The sequence below is a fragment of the Alosa pseudoharengus genome, unplaced genomic scaffold (genome assembly GCF_046254945.1).
Source record: "Alosa pseudoharengus isolate Yale_2024_CS ecotype anadromous, Long Island Sound unplaced genomic scaffold, YU_APseudo_1.1 YU_APseudo_1.1_scf_2, whole genome shotgun sequence".
Taxonomy (NCBI): Eukaryota; Metazoa; Chordata; class Actinopteri; order Clupeiformes; family Clupeidae; genus Alosa; species Alosa pseudoharengus.
The window spans coordinates 7954595-7978454 of NW_027468663.1; the positions used below are offsets into that span (position 1 = coordinate 7954595).

The 23860-nt window shown below is 45.0% G+C and overlaps 1 protein-coding gene across 2 annotated transcripts in view; it reads left to right on the forward strand.

Annotated features, from left to right (window-relative positions):
- dspa (desmoplakin a) overlaps nucleotides 1–22398 on the forward strand; it is a 22823-nt gene extending 425 nt beyond the window's left edge. Inside the window, exons 2-24 of one of the 2 annotated variants that reach the window (XM_076293556.1) lie at nucleotides 393–474; nucleotides 1002–1123; nucleotides 1402–1543; nucleotides 5401–5526; nucleotides 5684–5743; nucleotides 5918–6085; nucleotides 6418–6522; nucleotides 7265–7360; nucleotides 8074–8199; nucleotides 9050–9202; nucleotides 9401–9555; nucleotides 11182–11308; nucleotides 12087–12273; nucleotides 12640–12830; nucleotides 13519–13694; nucleotides 13824–13962; nucleotides 14552–14745; nucleotides 14934–15096; nucleotides 15478–15561; nucleotides 15676–15783; nucleotides 15936–16034; nucleotides 16318–18144; nucleotides 18587–22398. In XM_076293556.1, the coding sequence (XP_076149671.1) occupies nucleotides 393–474; nucleotides 1002–1123; nucleotides 1402–1543; nucleotides 5401–5526; nucleotides 5684–5743; nucleotides 5918–6085; nucleotides 6418–6522; nucleotides 7265–7360; nucleotides 8074–8199; nucleotides 9050–9202; nucleotides 9401–9555; nucleotides 11182–11308; nucleotides 12087–12273; nucleotides 12640–12830; nucleotides 13519–13694; nucleotides 13824–13962; nucleotides 14552–14745; nucleotides 14934–15096; nucleotides 15478–15561; nucleotides 15676–15783; nucleotides 15936–16034; nucleotides 16318–18144; nucleotides 18587–21805 (7849 nt within the window). In that variant the 3' untranslated portion in view covers nucleotides 21806–22398. The remainder of the gene's footprint in view (nucleotides 1–392; nucleotides 475–1001; nucleotides 1124–1401; nucleotides 1544–5400; nucleotides 5527–5683; nucleotides 5744–5917; nucleotides 6086–6417; nucleotides 6523–7264; nucleotides 7361–8073; nucleotides 8200–9049; nucleotides 9203–9400; nucleotides 9556–11181; nucleotides 11309–12086; nucleotides 12274–12639; nucleotides 12831–13518; nucleotides 13695–13823; nucleotides 13963–14551; nucleotides 14746–14933; nucleotides 15097–15477; nucleotides 15562–15675; nucleotides 15784–15935; nucleotides 16035–16317; nucleotides 18145–18586) is intronic. The other variant, XM_076293557.1, reaches the window with a different exon arrangement.
- The last annotated feature ends 1462 nt before the right edge of the window (nucleotides 22399–23860 follow it).

Sequence of the window (23860 nt, forward strand, 5' to 3'; positions counted from 1 at the left end):
CCTATTTTAGTCTGTATATTTCTATGTTCCCGTCGGATTACTGAATAAACCATACCGTAGCTATCTGACGTTGTTGAAAAAGTATTTAAAGCCGTCGAGTAGAGGAGACGGGGGGTTGTTGCACTAAACTGGTCGACGTCAAAAGTCGGAGGTATTCCTGCTTTCAGATTTAACCTAGGTGGGTTACTGGTGCTGAACGATATGATCACACTATGACAGTCTACAAAACATAAACCACTTTCTCCATTTTACGGTGCACGCAATTTAGATCACTTTACGAAGTAATTTGTGCTTTAATTACATGTTCACCTTACATCCATGTATGCTTTAAATAAATATTCGTCTAAAGTCTTTTGGTAACTGACTGTGGCTGGGGTTTTGTTTATATTCAGATATAAATTGCAGAAAAGGGCTCAGATGATAAATTCACAGTGCATGGAAGCATTGTTCAGAGCCAACCAGATCTTTCTAAATGTAAGTGATGACCATCTCTTATCTTCTATTCTGTTTTACAATGTCATGTTCTGTTTCAGGGTGTAGATTACTTATTTGTAATTGGTGAATAATGACACATTCATAACCAATAGTGAACATTCACAGTTAAACTTGGGTAGATTACTAGGCATATTTTCGTACTTGGTGAGCAATGGTGTGTATGAGGTTGTGCGGTCGCTGTTGTTGTTTTCATTCACATTCACAATGTATGCAATGTATGTGGTTGTCTCTCAGAGAGACTGTGATGTTTCATAGTCCAGTTGCATGCAATATAATAACTGATTGATGCAATAGTTCACATACTGACCTTATCAAAGCATAGCTAAATCCACTCCTCTGTGACCTGATTGTGGAGGAGTTTCTATACATGTAATGACAGCATGCATAGGGCACTGAGTCATCGTCCTAATGCACCCCAGAATGGTTGCACATACACAGTGCTGAGTGCTGAATATGAGTAGCTGTGGTCTAGTGAGGTCATGGTGGCTGTTTGGGTTGTTCTCCAGGAAGGTCCATCGCCAGACATGGCCAGGTCGATGTCCATGGCTGCTGAGTGCATAGAGCAACTGAAGGCCATTGCCATGGAGCTACAGTCTTATGGTCAGAACAATGACATGGTCAGAGGGAGGTGAGAATGTATACATGCAAATCTATCTATGTATGAGTGAGCTTCATGTACATTTATGTTTGTTGCTGTTGTTTGTTGCTGTTGTTGTTGCATGTTTGTGTGTGTGTGTGTGTGTGTGTGTGTGTGTGTGTGTGTGAGAGTGACTGAGTGAGTGAGTGAGTGAGTGAGTGAGTAACAGAAAGAGAGAGTTACATAAAGAGAGAGAGAGAGAGAATGAGAAAGACAAAAAAAGAACAACAGGAAAATTTAACTCTGACCATAAACCCAATGACCAACAGCATTTCAGAAGCCCAGAGGGCCATGTCAGAGATCCAGGTTGCTGCCGGTGGAACTGCTCCAAGGAAGAACCGTGGGAGCGTTGGCTGGGAGGAACCTAGCAAGAACTTCCTTGATGCCATGGCATGGATCAACCAACAGAAGGTAAACAAATCCAGATAGCATTTCAGACATCCCAACCTGCAAAAAGCCATTTCAGGGAGCCCCCCCCCAAAAAAAAATAAAAAATAATAATAAATAAATAAATAAATAAACAAATAAATAAATATCAAAAATTACTTTAGCCTTCTTAGATACTGAAATAGTGATGAATAGCCTATTCAACCAGCCATGGGCAATGCTAAAGTCACTGTTACAAACAATGCAGCATGCAAGACTATCGTTATTTTGAACTCTTATGAGACAAGGGTACACTTTCGTGTAGTCTGATGTGAAATGGGTCTTAAATGTTCCTTTTTGGGGGGCACTCTGCCTTTGCCATGACGCTCCTGTTCCTACTGAACTGAACTGAAACAGGCCAATCTGGATGCTCTATGTCTTGAACAGCCACACACGCACTACCTCTCTCTCTCTCTCCATCCCTGTCGTGTGCGCGCTACACTCAGATGCACACACGATTTGAAGTCTCGGTCTCGTGTGCGCGCTCTTGCTCGCTCGCTCTAGATTCCGGGAGATTTTATCTAATTTGCGGGCATCAGGGAGCCGTTATAAATATGCGGGAGACTCCCGGAACTTCCGGGAGACTTGGGATGTCTGGCATTTAACAATTTTAATTTGTTATATTTATGAGCTATAATGAGTATGTTGTACAATAGCCTACAAATTCATTCAGATGATTCTCATTAATGTATGCAGTATTTCCCCTATAAAAGGGAATAGTCCTTAGAAAAAGTTATTTCAGACCACATGTGGTTTCCTCAGACCCAAAATATACACATATTGCGTCTCTAAAAACAATAAATCAAGTATTTCAGCAGAAAATAAACTCTGCTGACTACTGTATGTTCCCCAAAGTGCTGTGCCATTGGCTGAGCTGTTTGTGTTTATCCAATCAGATGTAGTATGGGAATTCTTTGGTTACTGTGGTATTCTTTTGCCTCTGTGATTTGTGTCCAGTTTAAACACTTGACCCTCTCAAAATAGTGAAATCCTAGACTCATGAATGTCCACAGTCATCCACAATTGTTTTACAAAAAGAAAAAATAACAACCAAACCACAAAATACCGGTTGCAGGAGATGACCGAAGGATAAGGTGAAAAGTTTATGCTAATAATGTCCCCCAAAGACTGTGTGCATTTAGCTGCTTGTTGTCCAGTTCTGGCCCTGAGGAATGAATGAGTTAAATTGTGAGAGTGTGTGTTAGTGTGTGTGTGTGTGTGAGTATGTGTCATGGCCCGGGATACTCCCTGTGCTGAGAAACCCTACTCCCTCCCTCTCACTTCACTCTCACTCCTGAGGGAAGGGGGGCCTGAGACCCAGGCAGTGCATGACTACACTTTGGTGGAACTCGTTCTGCCAGATAATGGAGCAACCTCTTCAACCACAAACTGGTTCAACTGTGTGCGGGTGTGTGTGTGTGTGAGAGAGTATGTGTGTTTTTTTTATGTGTGTGTGTTTCTACATTGCGATGCTGCGGTTATCATGTATTGTGACAAGCTGTGACAAGAGCCAGAATCTAATTTAGAGAGAATCTGTGTGTCTGTGTGAGTGAGAGACAGAGTGAGTGAGAGAGAGAGAGAGAGAGAGAGAGAGAGATAGAGCTAAAGAGGCAACAAAAAATCAATAAGTTCCAAAAGTGAATCACAACAGTGGGAGTCTGCACACACCCTTCTGGTGAACACACACTCTGCATAGCTCCTGCCTCACCCATTCTCTCCACACCCTAAATCATGTCCTTTCACAAGCCCATGCTAAATCTCTCTGTCAATATGCCATTTTCTCAGTCTTGCGGTCACCTCCTGTGCCTGGAGTCATTCATTTTATTCTCAGCCGTCTTCTTCTGCCCCAACACAAACAGTATATTCCCGACCCTCCTTGTTGTCATAATATGAGTTGCTTCATCGTTTGTCTCCGCCCATCATCACAAACTTTCAAACAATGCACTTGACTTGCAACCAAACCTAAAAAAAAAGCAAAAATGCGGAGCTCTGGCGGCTAGTTAGAACTAAAAAGAAAAAAGTTAAGGGTACCGTAACATTACTGGACGTTTGCTAGTTTACCATTTGACAGACAGCAACTTACTCTCTCTCTCCCTCTCTCTTTCTCTCTCTCTCTCTCTCTTCTCTCATTTCATTATCTCTCCTATAGTGTATCATTTCCCTTCTTCCCTCCTTGAATAATGCATATGTCAGCAGCCTGCCAGCCTGGCAGAATGCTGAGTTCCCAGGATCCCCTTTCTCTCTGTCAAAGCCCTATCAGAAAAGGCTATCTATCTCCCCCGCTATCGGGCTCAGCCTTACCTGACGCTGTCACACTACACCCCCGGGCTCCTTCACTCGAGGACAGGCCCGGCCATTCACAATATTTACCGCAGCTACTTGCTAATTGGGAGCTCTTATAAGCCAGTGCTTCAGAGCGAGGGGGGAGTAGAGCAAGCAGACAAAGCAGGGAGTGGCAGACAGAGGAGAGAGTCAGACAACACGGCTCATGGAGGCCTGGCCAGAGGGAGGCGGTTGGACGTGGTTATGGCCCCTTATCAAAGCTGCTGAGCTGGAGCACGGCAGAGGAGCATAGCTGGAATAGTTCTCCCCAGAGGGGCGGCTCTCTCTGCTGGCCAGTAGTTAAACATTACCTGCTGCCACCTGCAGGCCAAGGCTGCCCTGCCTCTATAGAGAACAGGGGAGGGACCTGTCCCAGGCTTTACAGGCTGTCAACAACAACAAAAAATGATTTTGACCATTATTCAACAATGTATATTCCCTTTCATATCTGTACCTGGCTGATGTATTCTGAGTTGCCCCTACTTATGTGCTCAACACTGTTTTTTGATTATTTTGGTCAACAAATAGGTCAACTTATGCAAAACATATGCAAAAAAGAAAAAGCAAACTACTTCAAAGACAGTTTGTCTGCTGTCACATGGTGGCTCAACGCATGAAGGCCACTTGCATTGTCTCAACATTGGACTGTGGGAAGTGTTTACTTTTCTTGTGCTAGAGTAGAGTCTTTGGATCGGGGATCATGTCAGGCTTGTTTGAGCAATTCTCTATCTTTGGTTAATTGGTGCCACATGGGTTGAGGACAGTGACAGACACTTAAAGCTACAGTATGTGGTTGTGGTGTAAAAGATTGAAATGGAAAACACTTCCTCTATGCCTCCTCACCACGTTATTTCTTTTTTGTTTTGTCTTTCCTACTTCTTATATTGTTTATTTTGTGCATCTGGATTCCCAGATTGGTACATTTTTAAGTATTTGTTGACCATTTTGAGGGCCATGAAAACAGAACGTGTTAAAAACATGCATATCTCAAAATAAACAAGTGAATTTATTAAATAATAAAGGTAATATTAACAAAGACGACATAATAAAGATAACACAGTGTAGTGCGAATCAGTATAATGAAAGGAACCACGTTTCATGCATGTCATGCAAAGTCAGTCAAGGGGTTTAAGACAAAGAAAGTCAAACGCCGGGAGCAGCCCAGACTGTCGTGGTCAAAGTTTTTATACCCCTGTCAATCAGGCGCACCTCATCACTATCACTTGCTCAAGCACTATCTCACCTGGTGAGATAGCACGAGTGAGAGAGGGAGAAAGAGGGAGAGAAGGCACATGCACGCCAAAGCAGGATGGAGTCTAAGACCCGTCAGGGTCCTCACACTGGTAAATGTCTAGGAAGTGCTTGGCTAAACTGCGTAACTAAGTAATGAGTGCATGAGAATACACAGGAAAAACATTTGAGGTACACAGGAGTTGCATATTAGCCTTCACTTTCATTGAAACTATGAGCCTGGCTCCAGGCACGTGGCTAACAGTCCCACTGTCTTGTGTCTTTCCCAGCGGCTGATTGAGAAGGCTCCGTTCGGTGACGATGCAGAGGCTATTGAGCAGCAGATAATGAAGCATGGCAAGTACCACAGCTCCCTGCAGCAGAGCATTGAGGTGGACAGAGCACGCAACGAGCTGGTGAGTCAATTGTCCTCACACACACACACACGCACACACACGCGCACGCGCACGCACACACACACACACACACACACACACACACAAAAAAAATACAAATACACAGAGAGACTGTCTAAATCGTGTCTGACTAAATGAGTCATTATTTCTTTATTAGTTGCACAAGGGAGAAAAAGCTTCCCTTCATGCTCTGGACCAAGAATGGGACAGTTTACAGGTGAGAGAATAGAAGCCATTTTCCCCTTAAATTGATTAGATGTTAAGGAAACATTTTCATGCATTAGCTTTGTATTTTGGCTGATTGTACTGGTATTTGAAAAGCACAACTGAACTGACCTGACCTGACCTCTCCCTCTCCCTCTCCTTTTAAAAATATTTCGGATTCCATTAGAAAATGTCCTTCAACCGCACGGCTCAGCTGAGGGAGCTGCAGGGTATCATTGAGGAGATCTCCAGAGCCATCATGTGGGTGAATGAGCGTGAGGAGGAAGAGCTGGTGTTCGACTGGGGCGACAAGAACATAGACGTCTACATTCCTAAAAAACAGGAAAGCTACTCTGTAAGTGACCTTATGCAGTGTGTGCTTGCACTTTCAAAGGGGAAGCCATTTTGGAATACACTTTGCAAATGTAGATTTAGAAAGTATGTGTACTTTAATTGGAGTGTATGTTAAACTTGTTTAATACAGAAGAGGTCTACCACAAGGTTGTATGTACTGACAGTAATCAGCTATATTATATTCAGGGTTATATCATTTACTTGTCCTCCTCTTCAAGGGTCTTGCTTTGTCTTAGGAACCCGTGGTAGAGATACTAGCAATTAGAAGTGTTTTGATTCCCTCTGAGCACAATTACAGATAAATGGATCTTTTCCCTTGTTTTCTTTCATCAGAAACTCATGAGTGACCTGGAGGTTAAAGAGAAGGACTTAAACAAACTGAAGCAGAAAGTGGACTTCTTACTGAAAAACCACCACCCGGCCGCTGATAAGATAGAGGTGATCTCTCATTCTTGAACCCCAGCTTAAAGTTTGTCTCAACATTGGACTGTGGGAAGTGTTTACTTTTCTTGTGCTAGAGTAGAGTCTTTGGATCGGGGATCATGTCAGGCTTGTTTGAGCAATTCTCTATCTTTGGTTAATTGGTACCACATGGGTTGAGGACAGTGACAGACACTTAAAGCTACAGTATGTGGTTGTGGTGTAAAAGATTGAAATGGAAAACACTTCCTCTATGCCTCCTCACCACGTTATTTCTTTTTTGTTTTGTCTTTCCTACTTCTTATATTGTTTATTTTGTGCATCTGGATTCACAGATTGGTACATTTTTAAGTATTTGTTGACCATTTTGAGGGCCCAGAAAACAGAAAGTGTTAAAAACATGGTAACACTGGGAACCTTATTAGGCATTCTGTCAAACATCACAATTGTCTGTTGCACTTAATATATTTTTAAACAAAAAACAACTTATCAGATTTATGTCTTGGCAACCTAGGAAGTTTTCTCTTTGACACCATTAATTAACTAGTTAACATTGTGGCATTTTTCTTTTCATTTGTCTTTTAATTGGAAGAGCCGGAGGCTAGCACATGCAAATCTTGCACACATCATATTTGCATGGTAAAAAAAATATTCCTGTTCCTCATAGTAGCTCTGCGAGAACCTGTGCTGTTTTTTTATGTTTATCTTGTTTGATCGTTGTTCCATTGTGGGAATCTCTCCTTACTCCTCATGGCCACAGGCTTACATGGACACCCTGCAAACTCAGTGGAGCTGGCTTCTGCAGATCACTAAATGCATCCATTTCCACCTGAAGGAGAACGCTGCCTACAGCCAGGTGAGTACTTCCTTCTCTGCTAGTACGGACGCATGTTCTCCATCCTGAGAGGAAACCCTGCTGTACACCATGTGCCATTCATGGGTACATTCATTCCCATTCGCCTTATTTAAAAAAAACTCATCGAAAAAGAAGAAGGGTTCACTGGCCTGTTCTTCTTCTTCAGCGATTTTTTTTTGGCAGTTTGCAAACGGAGTACATTACCACCACCATCTGCTGGACTAAGGTGTAATACTGTAGCAAGTGTACCCTTTAGCCTCGTTCTGGCTGCCGGGTGATAAAGGCGAATTAATGAATTAAGCCTAGTCCTTGACTATAAGAGAATTTAATGAAGATCCCCAAAATAAGAGATTACTCTAGAATTAGGCTTAATCCATATACAGGAAACAGGCCCCACAAATTTTTTATTATTTCTACTCCAGTTCCTCTCTCTCTCCTTCCATTAAATGGAACATATTTCAGCAGGACATTTTGTGTGAACTCATTTGCCAGATTGCTAGGTGTAAATGAAGTGTTTGCACATCTGTGTGAGTGTTGTCCATGCCATATAGGAGTAAGTCACGTTTCGTTACGTCTATGCACAACCCAATACGATAAGAAGTAGACCAGACTTCAGTGTGTTTCTGTAATTTTACAGTCTGACCTAGTATGTGCAGAATGCCTGTGCAGATTTGAGCTATAAACCATCTAACAGACATTTCTCTCCCTTCAAGTTCTTCAAAGAGGCCGGTGAGACCTACACCAAGCTTCAGAAGGAGCATGAAAACATCCTTAAAAAATTCACCTGTGACAAATCCACCCCCCTGGAGAACCTCACCGAACTGCTACGCAATCTGGAGGTGCTTTATAAAATGATCACCAGGGTTCATCCATGTACAGTAGCACTGTTACAAAAGTTACAAAGATTTAAGATTTCTATGTATACTTCAGTAGATTTCTATTTACTGGTATACTTCAATAGATTTCTACGTAAACTTCAATAGATTTCTATGTATACTTCAGTAGATTTCTATGTATACTGCAATAGATTTCTACGTATACTTCAATAGATTTCTATGTATACTTCAGCAGATTTCTATGTATACTTCAATAGATTTCTACATTAACTTCAATAGATTTCTACATAAACTTCAATAGATTTCTATGTATACTTCAATAGATTTCTACTTATAATTCAATAGATGTTCATCTTCCTTTTTGCCCTCTACTGTCTGAGTAAGGATCTCTAGAAGCAACTCTGTAAAATATGTCAATTCTTGTCTAGGCTTGTCAGTTCTCCTTTTACATATTCCTTTGTAGCATTGGAGTAGTGGCTGTGTGTATTGTTAAGTTTTCAGAACTACTTTAATATCAGATTTAGAAGTTTAGAATGGGATTGGAGACTTTCTATATCTCTCCGTTCTGGCTGTCTAGTGACAGGACATGGAGGGCATGTTTGTAACTGGTGTATGCTCTACCAATGATATACGCTCAATCTTTTCAGTCATTGATTGAGTCAGGTTTCCATTCCAAGCTTGAGTAATCTAGAGTGGGCTGGACAAAGCCAACATACTGTAGATGGTCAACAAACGTGCTGTAGGCACACCAGACCTTCTCAGCCAGTTGTGTAGTTTGGTGTTTTGCCTTTTTGACAATTGATTAAGTGTGATCACCCCATAGCCCTGTGACTCAAGCATATCTGATCCACAGAAAGAGAAAGAGAGGCTCATGGAACACAAGAGGCAAGTGCAGACACTGGTCAACAAATCCAAGAGCATCGTCCGCCTGAAGCCTCGCAACCCAGTGGACAAGCTCAGCAGCCAAGTCATTGTGGAGGCGCTGTGCGACTTCAAACAGGACCAGGTCAGGCAAACAAGCATGCTTACAAAGTACACACACACACACACACACACACACACACACACACATGCATTCCGTCCTATGCAGTTTTGACTGTACTTTGAGAATACTTTTTTAATTATTATTTTCTGATTTATGCCATTATTCTATGTGCTGGGCTGATGTATTCTGTATTCTGTCTCCTGCCTGTGTGCTCAACAGAAGGGAATTCTGAAAGGAAACGAGGCCATCCTGAAGGACAACTCACAGCGCAGCAAGTGGCAGGTGACCGGGCCAGGAGGACTGGAGATGTTGATTCCCTCTGTGTGCCTCATGGTTCCACCCCCGAACCCTCTCAGCATTGACCTGGCCAGCAAGTGAGATATTAGCATGCACACACAAGCACACACACACACACACACACAAACACATACACACACACACACACACACACACACACACACACACACACAAGCACACACACACACACACACACACACATACACACACACACACACCTACACACACACACACGCACACACACACACACACATACACACACACACACACACACACACACACACACAAGCACACACACACACACACACACACACATACACACACACACACACACACACACACACAAGCACACACACACACACATACACACACACACACACACACACACGCACATACACGCACATACACATTCTCTCTCTCTTTCTCTTTCTCTCTCTCTCTCACACACACACACACACACACACACACAAAGACACCCTCACATAGCCACAGGTTATGCCTTGGTCTATCTGGGTGTATAAATCTAATTCTGGACACACTAGCTAGGTGACCCCCACTGACCCAAAACCACTGCAAATCTATGTATTTGTACAGACAATGAACAACAATGAATTATATATCCAGCTCGATGGTGGGCTAAAGGTGGACTACAACAACTTGAAAAGCACTGTTATGGCTACTAGCCTATTTCGAATATCGAATTCTATAATGAAGGAACAGGCAGAAGAGAGGAAGGGGGAAACCCCTGTAGGTTGTAGGTAGGTCATCTGTTACAATAAGTGAGTGAAGATACAGCAGATGGATGGGCTATCAATTCTGACAGCTAATCAGAGACCAGATTGGTGTTATGTAAGGACTTTACCTGTATTACCTGGGCTTATGGTTGTTCAGGTTTGACACTGTACAAAGCTTATAAACTAGCCAATGATGTAGTGAGACTGTGGATTGAGCATTTCTTTAAAACAATCCTAAAAATAGGCAGTATATTTGGAATGTACTAGCATTGATCTTATCAAAAGCAACAGAAATAATATTATATATATATATATATATATATATATATATATATATATATATATATATGGCCAGCTGACCAAGCTGAGTGGTCAGAAAGACACCCGGTCATCACTTATAGTAAAGTTCAAATAAATATGGAATGACTTCAGCACAACCACTATTGACTTGGTGTTCACGCTGGTGTACAGTGACAGATCACGTCAAATTTGTTAGATAGAAACCTGATTAAAATGCCAAGGAGCCAAAAGAAAGCTCTGAGTGCCATCTTATAGTTTCCAGGTGTATGATCACCCTTAACAAATCTGATGCGATAGAGGCCCATGTGGCATGTGGCATGTTCAATGTTGCAGATGTGCACAGGCATATCTACATTAATATTTCTACATTAATATTTTCCCCCCACATACACACACATACACACACACACACACATCTCTCTCTCTCTCTCTCTCTCTCTCTCTCTCTCTCTCTCTCTCTCTCTCTCTCTCTCTCTCTCACTCCCCCCCCCCACACACACACATATATGAACACACACATGGAGTTTGTTGTTAAACTATCCTCTGTCACTTAGATGATTTAGTTATATTGATCAGTTCACAACAATGTCAATGATCTCATTCATTGATATTACAGTATTGCACTTAGAGATGACATGAAACACATGGTTTTTTCCCCCTCTTCAATAGAAATGAGCAGTATTACGAGGCTATCATGAACATCTGGAACCAGCTGTTCATCAACATCAAAAGCCTCATGTCATGGCAGTACTGCGTGAAAGACATTAATTACATCAACTCCCTCACTCTCAACATGGTAAGCGCCTGCCAGTGGCAGCCGTGGCCCACTGGTTAGCCCTCTGGACTTGTAACCGGAGGGTTGCCGGTTCGAGCCCCGACCAGTGGGCCGCGGCTGAAGTGCCCTTGAGCAAGGCACCTAACCCCTCACTGCTCCCCGAGCGCCGCTGTCGTAGCAGGCAGCTCACTGCGCCGGGATTAGTGTGTGCTTCACCTCACTGTGTGTTCACTGTGTTTGTGTTTTACTAATTCACCGATTGGGTTAAAATGCAGAGACCAAATTTCCCTCACGGGATCAAAAAAGTATATATACTTATACTTATACTTATACAGTGATCTCATTCCAGAATCTTGAAAACCACAAATGGGTGTGGCCCCATGGAACTTTGTCTGACCTTGTCTGACCGAAACTGTTATGCAATAGGTTGTAACTTGACTTGATAGGGGAATTCACAGAGCAAGTAGAAAAAATATGTGGATTTCTGGGAAGGTTTTACTGTAACTCGGTCGAGACAGTGGCGGCCCTGGTTCTGGCCATTACGCTACTACCATCTAGTGGTTGTTCGAGCTAGTACATAACAAGTGGTCCCTATATGATACATCACATACATTAGTTTAGAAGTTAAGTGGAAGTAAATGTTCTAGCTGGAGGAGGTATGTTCTGCTCTTCCTGTCAGTCTAACCCATGGTATATTGGTGGGGTTAGCACCAAAAATGGAACTACAGGAGCACTATTAGACTCAACTTAACTTAGACTCAACTCTCTCTCTGTCTCTCTCTCTGTATCTCTCTTTCAGTTATCTACAATGCGTCCTGAGGAGTACCGCAGCATCATCAAACGCCTGGAGACTCACTACCAGGAGTTCCTGCGCACCAGCCACGGTTCCGAAATGTTCGGCGAGAAGGAAAAACAGGACATCGAGACGCAGTACAATGCGGCCCAGACTCACTACGACAAGCTGGTGATCCAGATCCCTACTCTGAGTAAGCACTCTTTACTCATACATACTTTCATCATACTTTATTTTTGCACTTTCAAGTAAGTAAATGTAAAAGTAAAAGTGTATTTGAATGCACTGAAAAGTATATTTGTATCCACTGATATTATTTATAGTGTTGATTATGGTTATGAAATTCATTGCACAGAAAAAAGGCATAGTAGTAGTAGTAGTAATGTAACTCACAATCTTTGTAATAATACTGATTTACATTTGTATTAGTATGTGCACTACCTGAGAGATTGTTATGGTGTAATAAGAGCCTTGGTTTGTTAGTCACCAGTTCCTTTGCACCTTTAAGAAAAACAACAATTTTGTACTAAGAACCTCTGTTGGTCTCTGTCTTGCTTAGCCGCCAAGAAGGAGGTGGTGGTGAAGGAGCCGCCGCCCAAGGTGTCGGTGCTGAACGTGAGCATCTTGTCGGAGCTGAACACGCTGCGTCAGCGCCTGGACGCGGCCGAGCTGGGTCTGACCCGTCAGCTGCACGTTCCCCTGAGAGAGAACAGCGTCCAGGAGTGCTCCCAGCGCCTACTGCTCCTCCAGGTGGGCGCACATTCATTGTTCATATCACAGCCGTTCATTAGGCAGCCACCTTGCATCCATAGCCACCGACAGCACAGGGCAGATCATCAGTATGCTCACGTTCACTCTCCCACGAATAACAGGCTCTTTACCTTGGTCTGGTTATGGCCTTATTCTACCAATTTTGAACCACAGGAGTAGGCTAGATAGTTGTGTGCTGTCCCTTGCTAATTGAGCTACATAAGCACAGCACACACAACCCCAGAAGACCACTCATACACACTAGTGGTAGTAAAAATAAGAAGTAGGCACTCATCAAGTGAACAAAAATTAAAATGCCTTTATTTCATGGCCAGATCAATATTAAAAAACACTTTGACGCGTTTCGGCTCAAAAGCCTTCGTCAGGAAGTTTTCACTTTAGCTATCTTCTTATTTTTACAATTGATCAAGCCCTCAACCTAAGAGCACCATCTCAACAACAAACACTTATCGTTCCAGGCAGCACTCCAACTGAATAGCTTTTTTACACTACTGGTAGTGAAGGACATGCAATAGAATGATGTTTGTTTACTATACGTTTATTTGTCCACTCTTCCCATGCCATGAGGACAGGGCACATTGTTTTAGCATTTCAGTATGTGCTGATGATGTGGAGTCCTTCCCATGTTGTTGGGCTAAACTGCAGCTCTGTGGCTACACATTGGCAGGGTGTTCACCATGATTTGGACGCCGTTCGCGATGAATACCTGAGGCTCCGGGAGAAGATCCTGCACCAGCTGCAAGGGGCTGACCCAGAGCAGGCCAAGTACCTGCGCTCCCAGCTGGACATCATCAACCAGAAGCTGGGCAGTCTGCAGGGCTTCTCTGCTGCCTATCTACAAAGGTAGGGGCTTAACAATACAGCCTGTGAATCTCTATATTAATGTTATAGCTATCATAACTATGAATTGCCATGAAATCATGACATGGTCAAATTCACGTTATTGAGTATTGGTATGTCTTTGTCCTGTAGGCTGACTGCTCTGAGGGCCTTGCTGCAAAGCCTTGTCCAGGCCGAGGATATCATCAAGGTGCACGAAGCCCGCCTGACTGAGAAAGACACATCCTCCCTGGATGTGAATGAAAATGAGGACTACAGCGACACACTAAAGGTAAGGAGTCAACTCATTTCATGTCACTTACTGTACATGTCAATCAGTATATATTCATATTCATAATGTAAGATAAGAAATTCTTATTCATTCTAAAGGAAATTTGACAACAGCACCATCCTCTGCATGTAAACACACACACACACACACACACACACACACACACACACACACACACACACTTCTTTACATTAAAAAAGTAGAAGTACAGGTAAAAAATGTAAAAATCAAAAAGATAAGTCAGATCGGTCATCAGCCACATCACTGCGGCCCAGAGGGGAAGACCTTATGTGTCTCTGAGAGGAACATTTGGGGGAGATTAGTCTGCTATTAGTCTGCTACTGAAGGCACTCTTCAGCTTAACAAGCCTACCATTTAAGGAATAAGAGGTATTTTCCAAAATTCTTGTCAGCTTGTGAAGCATCCTCCTCCCTGAATTCAACCTCACATGATAGAGCTGGCTTTCCTAATAAGCCTGTTTAGTCTACTCTATTAGCATCTCTTGCTAACATATCAATTGTACCAACTAATTTCAAAAGATAGGTCTATGGATTAAGAACTTCTTTAATAAATCATGTGTGTACTACAGCAACTGAAGTCTGAGTTGGAGCTGAAGAAGGACGTGCTAAACACTATGGAGTCCGAGCTGGGAAAGGCAGTGCACTGGAATGGGCAGATTGACCACTCCTTCCACCAGTGTGATGTGGATTTGTCCAAATACGCCGACCTGGTAGGACAGATGATGGACCGCTGGCGTCGCATCCAGACTCAGATTGACAGCCGGTGAGGGCTCTCAACACGCACGCATACACGCATATATTCATACACTCACACACACACACACACACACACACAGACACACAGACATACACACACAGACACACTTACACACACATAAATTACTAAACCTTCAGGCCATTTTCACTCATTTCCTGGCTAATTCTCCACTCCCCTGCTGTACTGTGTCTCAGTGTGTGGGACCTGGAGAAGCATGACAAGGAGCTGAAGCACTACCAGCACACCAGCGGCCAGATGAACAACTGGGTGGACGATGCGCGCAATCGTCTGGATGCCCTGCAGGCAGCTAAGTTGAGAGACGTGCAGGCCCTCACAGATCACCTCAACCAGCACAAGGTGGGCCTCAGGGACGAGACCTGTGGTGACTGTGAATAGCGTTAGGCTCCCAGCTCTCACTGTGATGACACATGGGGCAACTTTTTGAGAGAAGTTGCAGCACAACCACATAAGCGGTTCTATGTGTTCTGATTGGATGATCGTGAAAATGTGCCTACTGGTTATTGAGGTTTTTAAGAAAAATCTAATGACTGTCTGATATCAATGGGATTGTGCCAGAACAACAATATTCAGGAAGGTTGCCCAGCAACATTGCTCAAAAAGTTCCCTTGTGTATCATCAGTTTCAGCCACACTGCTCAGCCATCTGTGAATAGCTTACTGTTACTAATAGAGGCATTACTTCCATTCTAATTGGCTGACATGTGTGGTTGTTTTACAGGTGCTTCATGGTGAAATCAAGGGAAAGAAGGAGAAGGTTGAAAACGTCCAGAAAGATGCAGACATATGTGCCTCCTCCATCAAGGTAAAGTCTTTAATGCAGTTCTCCCTTTGCTTTCATGTCTAATACTGCATCAGCATTGTAGCTATATTACAAGTACTAACGCATCACACTATGTAAATACGTGTTTTTTTCCAGGATTATGAACTGCAGCTGGCCTCTTATAGTGCTGGACTGGAGACACTCCTTAACATTCCCATCAAGAGAACCATGCTGCACTCTCCGGCTGTGGTCGTCAGAGAAGAGGTACGGTCACCGGTGACTAAAAACACCTACACACTACAGACATGCTTGGTTGTGACCCCCAAACTGAGGCAATAAGTCCTCCTCTGGTAAAGTGCTGGTCCTGTATGTGTATGACTGACCGTCAGTCTGACTTCCCACCTTCATCTCCACAGGCAGCAGATCTGCAGTCTCGCTACATTGAGCTGCTAACACGCTCCACAGATTACCACAAGTACCTTGCAGAGTTGCTGAAAAATATGGAGGAACTTAAGGTGTGAAATGATGAAATGTGCTTTTTTTTTACTTTTGTGGTGCAAGGCAGCAATCATTGTATATAGTTCTTTGACTCCTCATTGTGTTATTGATGCATTTGTTCATAGATGTATTTGTAATGGTAGTCAGGAATTGAAAAGGCAGTGTTTTTGTAATGCTGTCATGGGATGCAAGTAAGGCAATATGTACATTAACAAAACTAACAGAAGCTTATGCTTATATATGAAAAACATGAGGAAATGAAATCTCATGTTTTTATTTGTTTTCCTTTGCCAACAACAGATAAAGAATACAAATATTGACTACTTGGAAGAGCAATTGAAACGCCTGAAGGATGACCTTCGAGACAGAACCCAGAAGAATCAGTCCCTGCAGGACAGTCTCTCTCGCTATCAGCTAGAGCTCAACCAGTCCAAAGAGCAGCTCATCACCATTGAGGAAGTCAAGAGAGACGTCACCCGGCAGTGCCATGCCACCAGGGAGAACTTGGACAGCACCTCGATGAAAGTGAGGGATCTGAATGACGAGGTTACTCGCCTCACCTATCAGATAGACGAGGAGAAACGTAAGAGGAAGCTGGCTGAGGAGCGCTACACCAGCCAGCAGGAGGACTACGAGGCCGCCATCCGCAGGAGGCAGAAGGAGCTGGACGAGCTCAACTGGGTCAAGATCGACTTTGAGAAGTCCGTGAAGGACAAGGAGCGCGAGATCGAGCGGCTGAAGAGGCAGCTGGATGAAGAGGCCGCGCAGAGGAAGGCGGCCGAGTCCGAGACCTCAAAGGTAAGAGCCCAGTGCAGCCAGGAGATAAGTAGCCTTAAGCAAACGTACGCAACGGAGATCCATGTTACCAAGACCAGCATCCTCAAGACCACCCAACAGAAGGAGGAGGATATCAGTAGCCTGAGGCTGAGATGTGACCAGCTGTCAGGGGAGAAGCGGGACTTGGAGGAAGAGCTCAGGAGACTGCAGTTGTCTCTGAGCCAGACGGACGAGGCTAGGCGGAAAGCCGAGGGCGAGGCCCACCAGCAGAGGTCAGCAGGTACCGAGGAGGGACGACGTAGGAGGGAGCTGGAGATCCAGATTCAAACCATCGTGCAGCAGAGGACATCGGACGAGCAGAGACACAAGGATGCCCTGGCCCAGGCTTTGAAGGACGCTCAGGAGAAGAACCGTCAAATCACGCTGCTCACAAAGAACCTGGAGGAAGAGACCCGTCGGCGTAAGGCGTTAGAGGCCGAAGGCCACACGCTGAAGCAGACTCAGGTGGAGCTGCAGAGCAAGAACGTCTCGTCGCTCGAGACCATCAACAAGCTGAAGATCTCCGACCAGGAACTGTGCCTGGTGCGCGTGGAGCTGGAGAAGCAGAAGAGCGAAAAGGAGCAGATGGGCAAGTACATCACTCAGATGCAGACTCGCATCACCGACCTGCAGGCCGTGGTGGACGGGCTGGAGGACGAGCTGGAGAAGGCGAAGAAGAGCCGACAAGACGAACTGACCCGCAGGAAGCGCTTGGAGACCGAACTGGAGCGCGTGAACCTGTCCTGCAAGGAGTACACCACCACCATCAACAAACTCCGCGTGCAGTTGGAGGAGGACTCCACCTCGGAGCGCAGGGTGGAGCAGGACCTCCGCGCCGTCCAGGAGGCTCTGGACAAGAGCCTGAGGGAGCACAAGGCCACCACCGACAAGCTGAACACGCTGACTGCCGAGTTGAAGGCCCTGCAGCAGCAGCTGCTGCAGGAGCAGGCCCGAGTGCGCGAGGCCAACCAGCGCAACGAGACCCTGTACAAGACCATCGAGGAGAAGAGCCACATGCTCAACGCCAACGCCACAGAGATCGAGAAACTCCAGAGCCTGACGCAGAGGCTGACCAAGGAGCGCATAAAGCTGGAGGAAGAACTCCGTTCTGTTCGACAGGAAAGAGATGACCTGAAGAAGGGCAAGAATGCCAGTGAAAGCGAGAGCTTGGCACAAATATCGGCCCTTCAGCTGCAGCTGCAGAACAGCACTAAAATGTCTCTGGAACATCAGACTCTCATCAATGAGTTAAATAAAGAGAGAGAGGCATTAAGGGTGGAAATGTCCAATATCCAAAAGCAGGCCATGGAGGTATTATTTTAAGGATCAATTGCCAAATCTCCACATGAGTTTACAAATCTCCACAAACTGCTCCTGGGTTTTTACTCTGTTGAAACTCACGCTTAATTGCATGCTGCTTGCTTGCTTGCTACTTTTTGCATGGTGGCAGACATACAGTAGCAATTCATTTTTTGTCATATTTGTGTCATTTTGTCACTATAGAATACATCCACCTTTTCTATGCTTTTCTTGCTGTTTGTACCTATATAATCTTGCTTTTTATGTTTTCAAAACTTTGAACAGTATTATGTTATTTTATGTAGTGTTACAGTAGTTTTACTTAGATAGATATATTATGCTATTTTCATTGTATTTGTAAACATGGTGGAAATTTGGTGGACTTTTTTCATTTTATTTATAAACATGGTACATTTTTTTCATTTTGCTCTGTCTATCTCTTCTTGTGTTTCAGACATCCATGATGATACACGAGTCACAAACACACTACACTGAGGTTGTCCAGGAGAGAGATAGCCTGCTGGCTAAGCTGAAGTTGCTGGAGCAAGACAAGGGGAAGTTGCAGAAGCTTGAGAATGAGCTGAGCCGCATCAAGGTGTCCATGGAATCTGAGCTACGCGTCAAGCAGCGGCTGCAGGACGAACTGGACAAGATGACAAAGGACTTCAACTACTGGAAGAGTCAGTACGAGATCAAAGAGAGACAGGTGTCCGAGTGCTCCACGGAAAAGGACAGGGCCACGAGGGACCGGGGCTCTCTTCAGAGCCAGGTGGAGCAGCTGAAGCTGGAGCTCAGAAGCCTGGAGGAGCGCTACAAGGGCAAGCTCCAGTGCTCCGAGAAGGAGATCCTCAAGCTCAACCAGAGGAGAGAGGCTCTGGAGAGGGAGATCAGAAAACTCCAGCAGCGTCCGGACGCCTTCTGCAAGCAAACGCAGACAGAGGAGAAAGTCACGATGGTGGACCCGTCCAAGCTGCTCTTCGACGGCGTGCGGCGCAAGGTCAGCGCGCACCAGCTGTGCGACTGTGGCATCATCGACAAAGCCACTCTGGACAAGCTGCTGAAGGGCCAGAAGACCGTCTCCGAGGTGGCCATTGACATTCAGCTCAACCTCAAGGGCACGGGGGTCATCGCCGGTATGGTGCAGGGCACCCAGGGCAGAATGCCTTTCGCCGAAGCCAAGAGCCGAAATATGCTGAGCAACGAGAGCGCCATCATGCTGCTGGAAGCGCAGGCAGCCACCGGCCACATTTGGGATCCCAAGTTCGACGAGAAAATGTCCGTGGACGCTGCATGTTCCCGAGGTGTGGTGGATACAGACGACAGAGATGTGTTGATCACAGCTGAGGCAGCCAGCGTTGGGTTCAAAGACCCATACACTGGAAAACTCCTTTCCGTTGGCCAGGCTTGCAAGAAAGGACACGTTGACAAGGAGACGACCTTGCGTCTTCTTCAAGCGCAGGAGTCCGTTGGTGGCATCCTGGACCCCGCGCTGAGTGTGTACCTGACCAAGGATGCAGCCCTCGATCGCAATCTGATCGATGAGGAGCTCTACAGGGCCCTGAACAAAAGACCTCCCTGCTACTTGGACCCAGACACACAGCAGAAGATCACCTACACCGACTTAAAGAAAAAGTGCAGAATGGAACCTGCCACGGGAATGCTCCTGATCCCAGCCAAAGACAAACCCCTGACAGTGAAAGGTCTACGTGAAGAGGTCACAATCTCTGATCTGGTGGACGCCAACTTGCTGGATCAAAGTGATGTGACAAAGTTAAACCAAGGAACCCTCACAAGTAAAGATATAGAAGATAAGCTGAAGTCCTACTTGCATGGATCTGACTGCATTGCAGGTATCTATGACGAGGCAAATGACAGAGTTCTGTCCATCTACCAGGCTATGAAAGAGGGGCTCCTGAGACGAGGGACCACCCTGGAGCTTCTGGAGGCCCAGGCTGCTTCTGGGTTCATGATTGACCCGGTCAACAACAAGTCTCTGACCGTGGACGAAGCGCACAAGAGAGGCCTAGTGGGCAAGGAGTACAAAGACAAGCTTCTCTCCGCAGAGAGGGCAGTCACCGGATACAAAGATCCGCACACAGGGAATACCATTTCACTTTTCCAGGCCATTGAAAAAGAGCTCATTGAGAAGGGCCATGGTATCAGGCTGCTGGAAGCTCAGATTGCAAGCGGTGGCATCATCGATCCTATCCACAGCCACCGAATCGAAGTGGATATGGCTTACAAGAGAGGCTACTTTGATCGAGAGATGAACGAGATCCTGAGCTATGACGGGGATGACACCAAAGGCTTTTTTGACCCCAACACTCATGAGAATCTGACATATCTGCAGCTGAAGGACAGGTGCATGAAAGACCCCAAGACGGGGCTCATCCTCCTCCCCCTCAGAGACAAGAAGAAGGCGAAGCAGCAGCAGTCCTCGCAGAAGAACACGCTCCGCAAAAGAAGGGTGGTCATTGTGGACCCTGACACAGGCAAAGAGATGACTGTGCGGGAGGCCTACCACAGAGAGTTGATCGACTATGAGACCTTCCTGGAGCTATCCGAACAAGAGTGCGAATGGGAAGAGATCACCATCACGGCGTCCGATGGCAGTGTCCGATTGGTCATTGTGGACCGCAAAACAGGCACTCAATACGACGTCCAGGAGTCTCTAAATCAGGGCGTTATTAACCAGGCCACATTTGACCAGTACCGCTCAGGGGCGCTGACTCTCACCCAGTTTGCTGACCTCCTGACCAAAGACGTCCAAAGCTCTGGGCTCACTATCGTGTCCAGCAGCGCAGAGGACGTAGTCACGTGCAGCAGCCCCACACAGCTCACACCGTCCTCCCCCACCATCCGCAAGCGCTTCGCCAGCGTCTCCATCACCCTCTCTCCACCGGCCGAGATGTTCGACGACCAGAGTCCCGTGGCGGCCATCTTCGACACAGAGACCTTGGAGAAGATCACCATCCCTGAAGCACAGCGCCGCGGCATCATCGATAACATCACTGCCCAGAGGCTTCTGGAAGCGCAGGCCTGCACCGGGGGCATCATCAATCCAGCCACCGGTCAGAGGCTCTCCCTGCAGGACGCCGTCCAACAGGGCATCATCGAGGACGACATGGCCTCCAAGTTGAAGCCGGCACAGAAAGCCTATTCGGGTTTTGAGGACATCAAAACAAAGAGGAAAATGTCGGCCGCAGAGGCCATGAAAGAGAAGTGGCTTCCTTACGAAGCTGGCCAGAGGTTCATGGAGTTCCAGTATGTGACAGGCGGTCTCATGGAGCCAACCACTGGCCAGCGAGTCACCATCGAGGATGCCATTCGCAGGGGATGGCTAGATGGGCGCAGCGCGCAGAAACTCCAAGACAGCAAGAGCTACCCCAAGATGCTCACGTGCCCCAAGACCAAGCTGAAGATCTCCTACAAAGACGCCATGGACAACTGCATGGTGGAGGAGAACATGGGCATGAAGATGCTCCAGGCCTCCTCCATGTCCACCAAGGGCATCAGCAGCCCCTACAATGTGTCGTCTGGACCCAGCTCCCGGTCAGGCTCCAGGGCCGGCTCTCGCTCCGGCTCTCGCAGGGGAAGCGTGGACTACTCCTCCTCATACAGTTACAACTACAGCAGCAGCTCCAAAAGTTTCAGCGCCGGCTCCATGTCATAAGAATCACACGTGATGCAGTGAGGGAGAGTTTCACTCTTCAGATTTATAGTTGTAATGTCACAAGAGTCACTCAGTCAAACTTTTACTCATATTACATTTACCTTTACTTTACAGTTATTCGTTTTGAGATATTTGGCATTTACTTAGTTAGGAACTCAGGCCTGCAAAGCATAGCTCAGCATTGCTTTCTAGTACATGATGTCAGTATGTTATATTGTTTTTCTCTAAATCACTGCTTTTCTAATGGTGTGTGGATAGTCTTTGGTTAGCTCCTATAATATAATGCAAATTTACACTGTCTTCTGTTTTAAGATGTTTGTCTAGATGCGATACTTGAGAAATAATTTTACACCTGAATGATTGGTTATCTAAAATGTTTGATTAAATTAAATTATGATGTGCCATTAAGATAGTTAGGCAACTAGATTTCTTACACATGGATCATTTTAGTTTTGAAAAATATATGTATTACAACTTTGTCTTGATATGTAAACATGACAGCAGGAAATGCAGCTAAAGGCTTTGGATGTAAAAAAAGAGAAAATGTTTTGTATTTGAGCATAAAATTTATAAACACTTGTAGTTCATGCATATGCTCGTGTGTTTGAGTCTTCAATTATTTTTGAGTGATCAGATACTTCACTTTTATGCTTTATGGTCAACCGAATATAGACAAAAGATGTGGAACGTGGAAATACACTACCTGAAAGTGAAATGTACTTAAAGAAAGTGAGAAAAATCTGAAAAAAGATTGATATTGTACTTCTATTTCCTTTCGTTCTCACTTTTAAATCATGTAACTGTGGTTGAATATGAGTAGTGCTGCAAATCCTGAGGCTGAGTATTACTTCACCTACAGGAGTAAAAGCAAACGGCCACTAGATGGCTCTAGTCTCCTCGCACTCCACTACTAAATCTGTGAATGGGACTGCTGCATGAAAACCCTCTCTTTGCCTTCCAGTGGAAACTCAGAAACTCAACATATGATGTTCGGGAAGCTCTGTTTAAATTAAAAGAATTGCAGGAAATATACTGTTGTCAAATAAAGTATGTAAATTAAAAATGAAAAGCAGGTCATGAAGCTAGAATCCACAGACATTGAACAATAACACAGACAACCAGAATGCATGTGTCTGATGTTACTGAGACAGTAAAGGGCATTTGTCAAGGTGAAACATTAACCAAGACACTCCTTCTGTAATCAAGCACAGTTTCACACCAGGTAACATTATGTAACTGCCCATTCCACAGCTTTCAGTAAACAGATAAATGAATGACCAGAAAGTTACAATGGTTTTGGAAGCATTTCAATAAAGAATAAAAAGTTCAGCATGTGAGGTGTAGGTGTAGCTTGCTTTTGTTTATAGTCCCTTGACATCTGCTATTATGGGCACAGTTTTGCACTGGGAATGGTTACAGCATTGGATGTCTAAACCCCTCAGGGCAACCAATCAGGGTGTTAAGTGATTGCAGTTTTTTTCCAGCCAACCTTTCCCCCTTCTCATGTGCTGCTTCATCCTTTAGCAGGCCAGCTATTGACCAAACACAGATAAGACTCGTCTGTGCTCTGATAAGCAGCATGGAGATCGGAGTTCACACCGTCATGCATACCAATCCTGGACATTAAAAATGGGGAGATATGTGTATACTTTCCTCATCTGATCCTGAGTTGCTTTTTTAAACCTGAAATGAAATATGAAGGAGGTAGTTAAAGTGCATAGTCTACTAATCTACGCAGTTGCTTGATAATACTATGTGTGTTCGTGACATGAGCCTCTCTGTTTGCTTTAGCTAGCACACAACCTCCCCCTGCCTTCACACAATAAAAGTCTCATGGACTGGTTGTTGAAAATTCTTAAAATATCACTGTAGTCTAGGGGTATATGCTTTCCTCGTATTGCTTAGTCCCTCCTCCAGAACCACCCACATCTTTTCCTTGGTTTGTGGTGTGGTTTCTCTCTCTCTCTCTCTCTCTCTGTCTCTGTGTGTGTGTGGTTAAAGTTGAGGCAGACAAGAGGGTAAAGGAAGGGAGGGAGGGAGGGAGAGAGAAAAGGA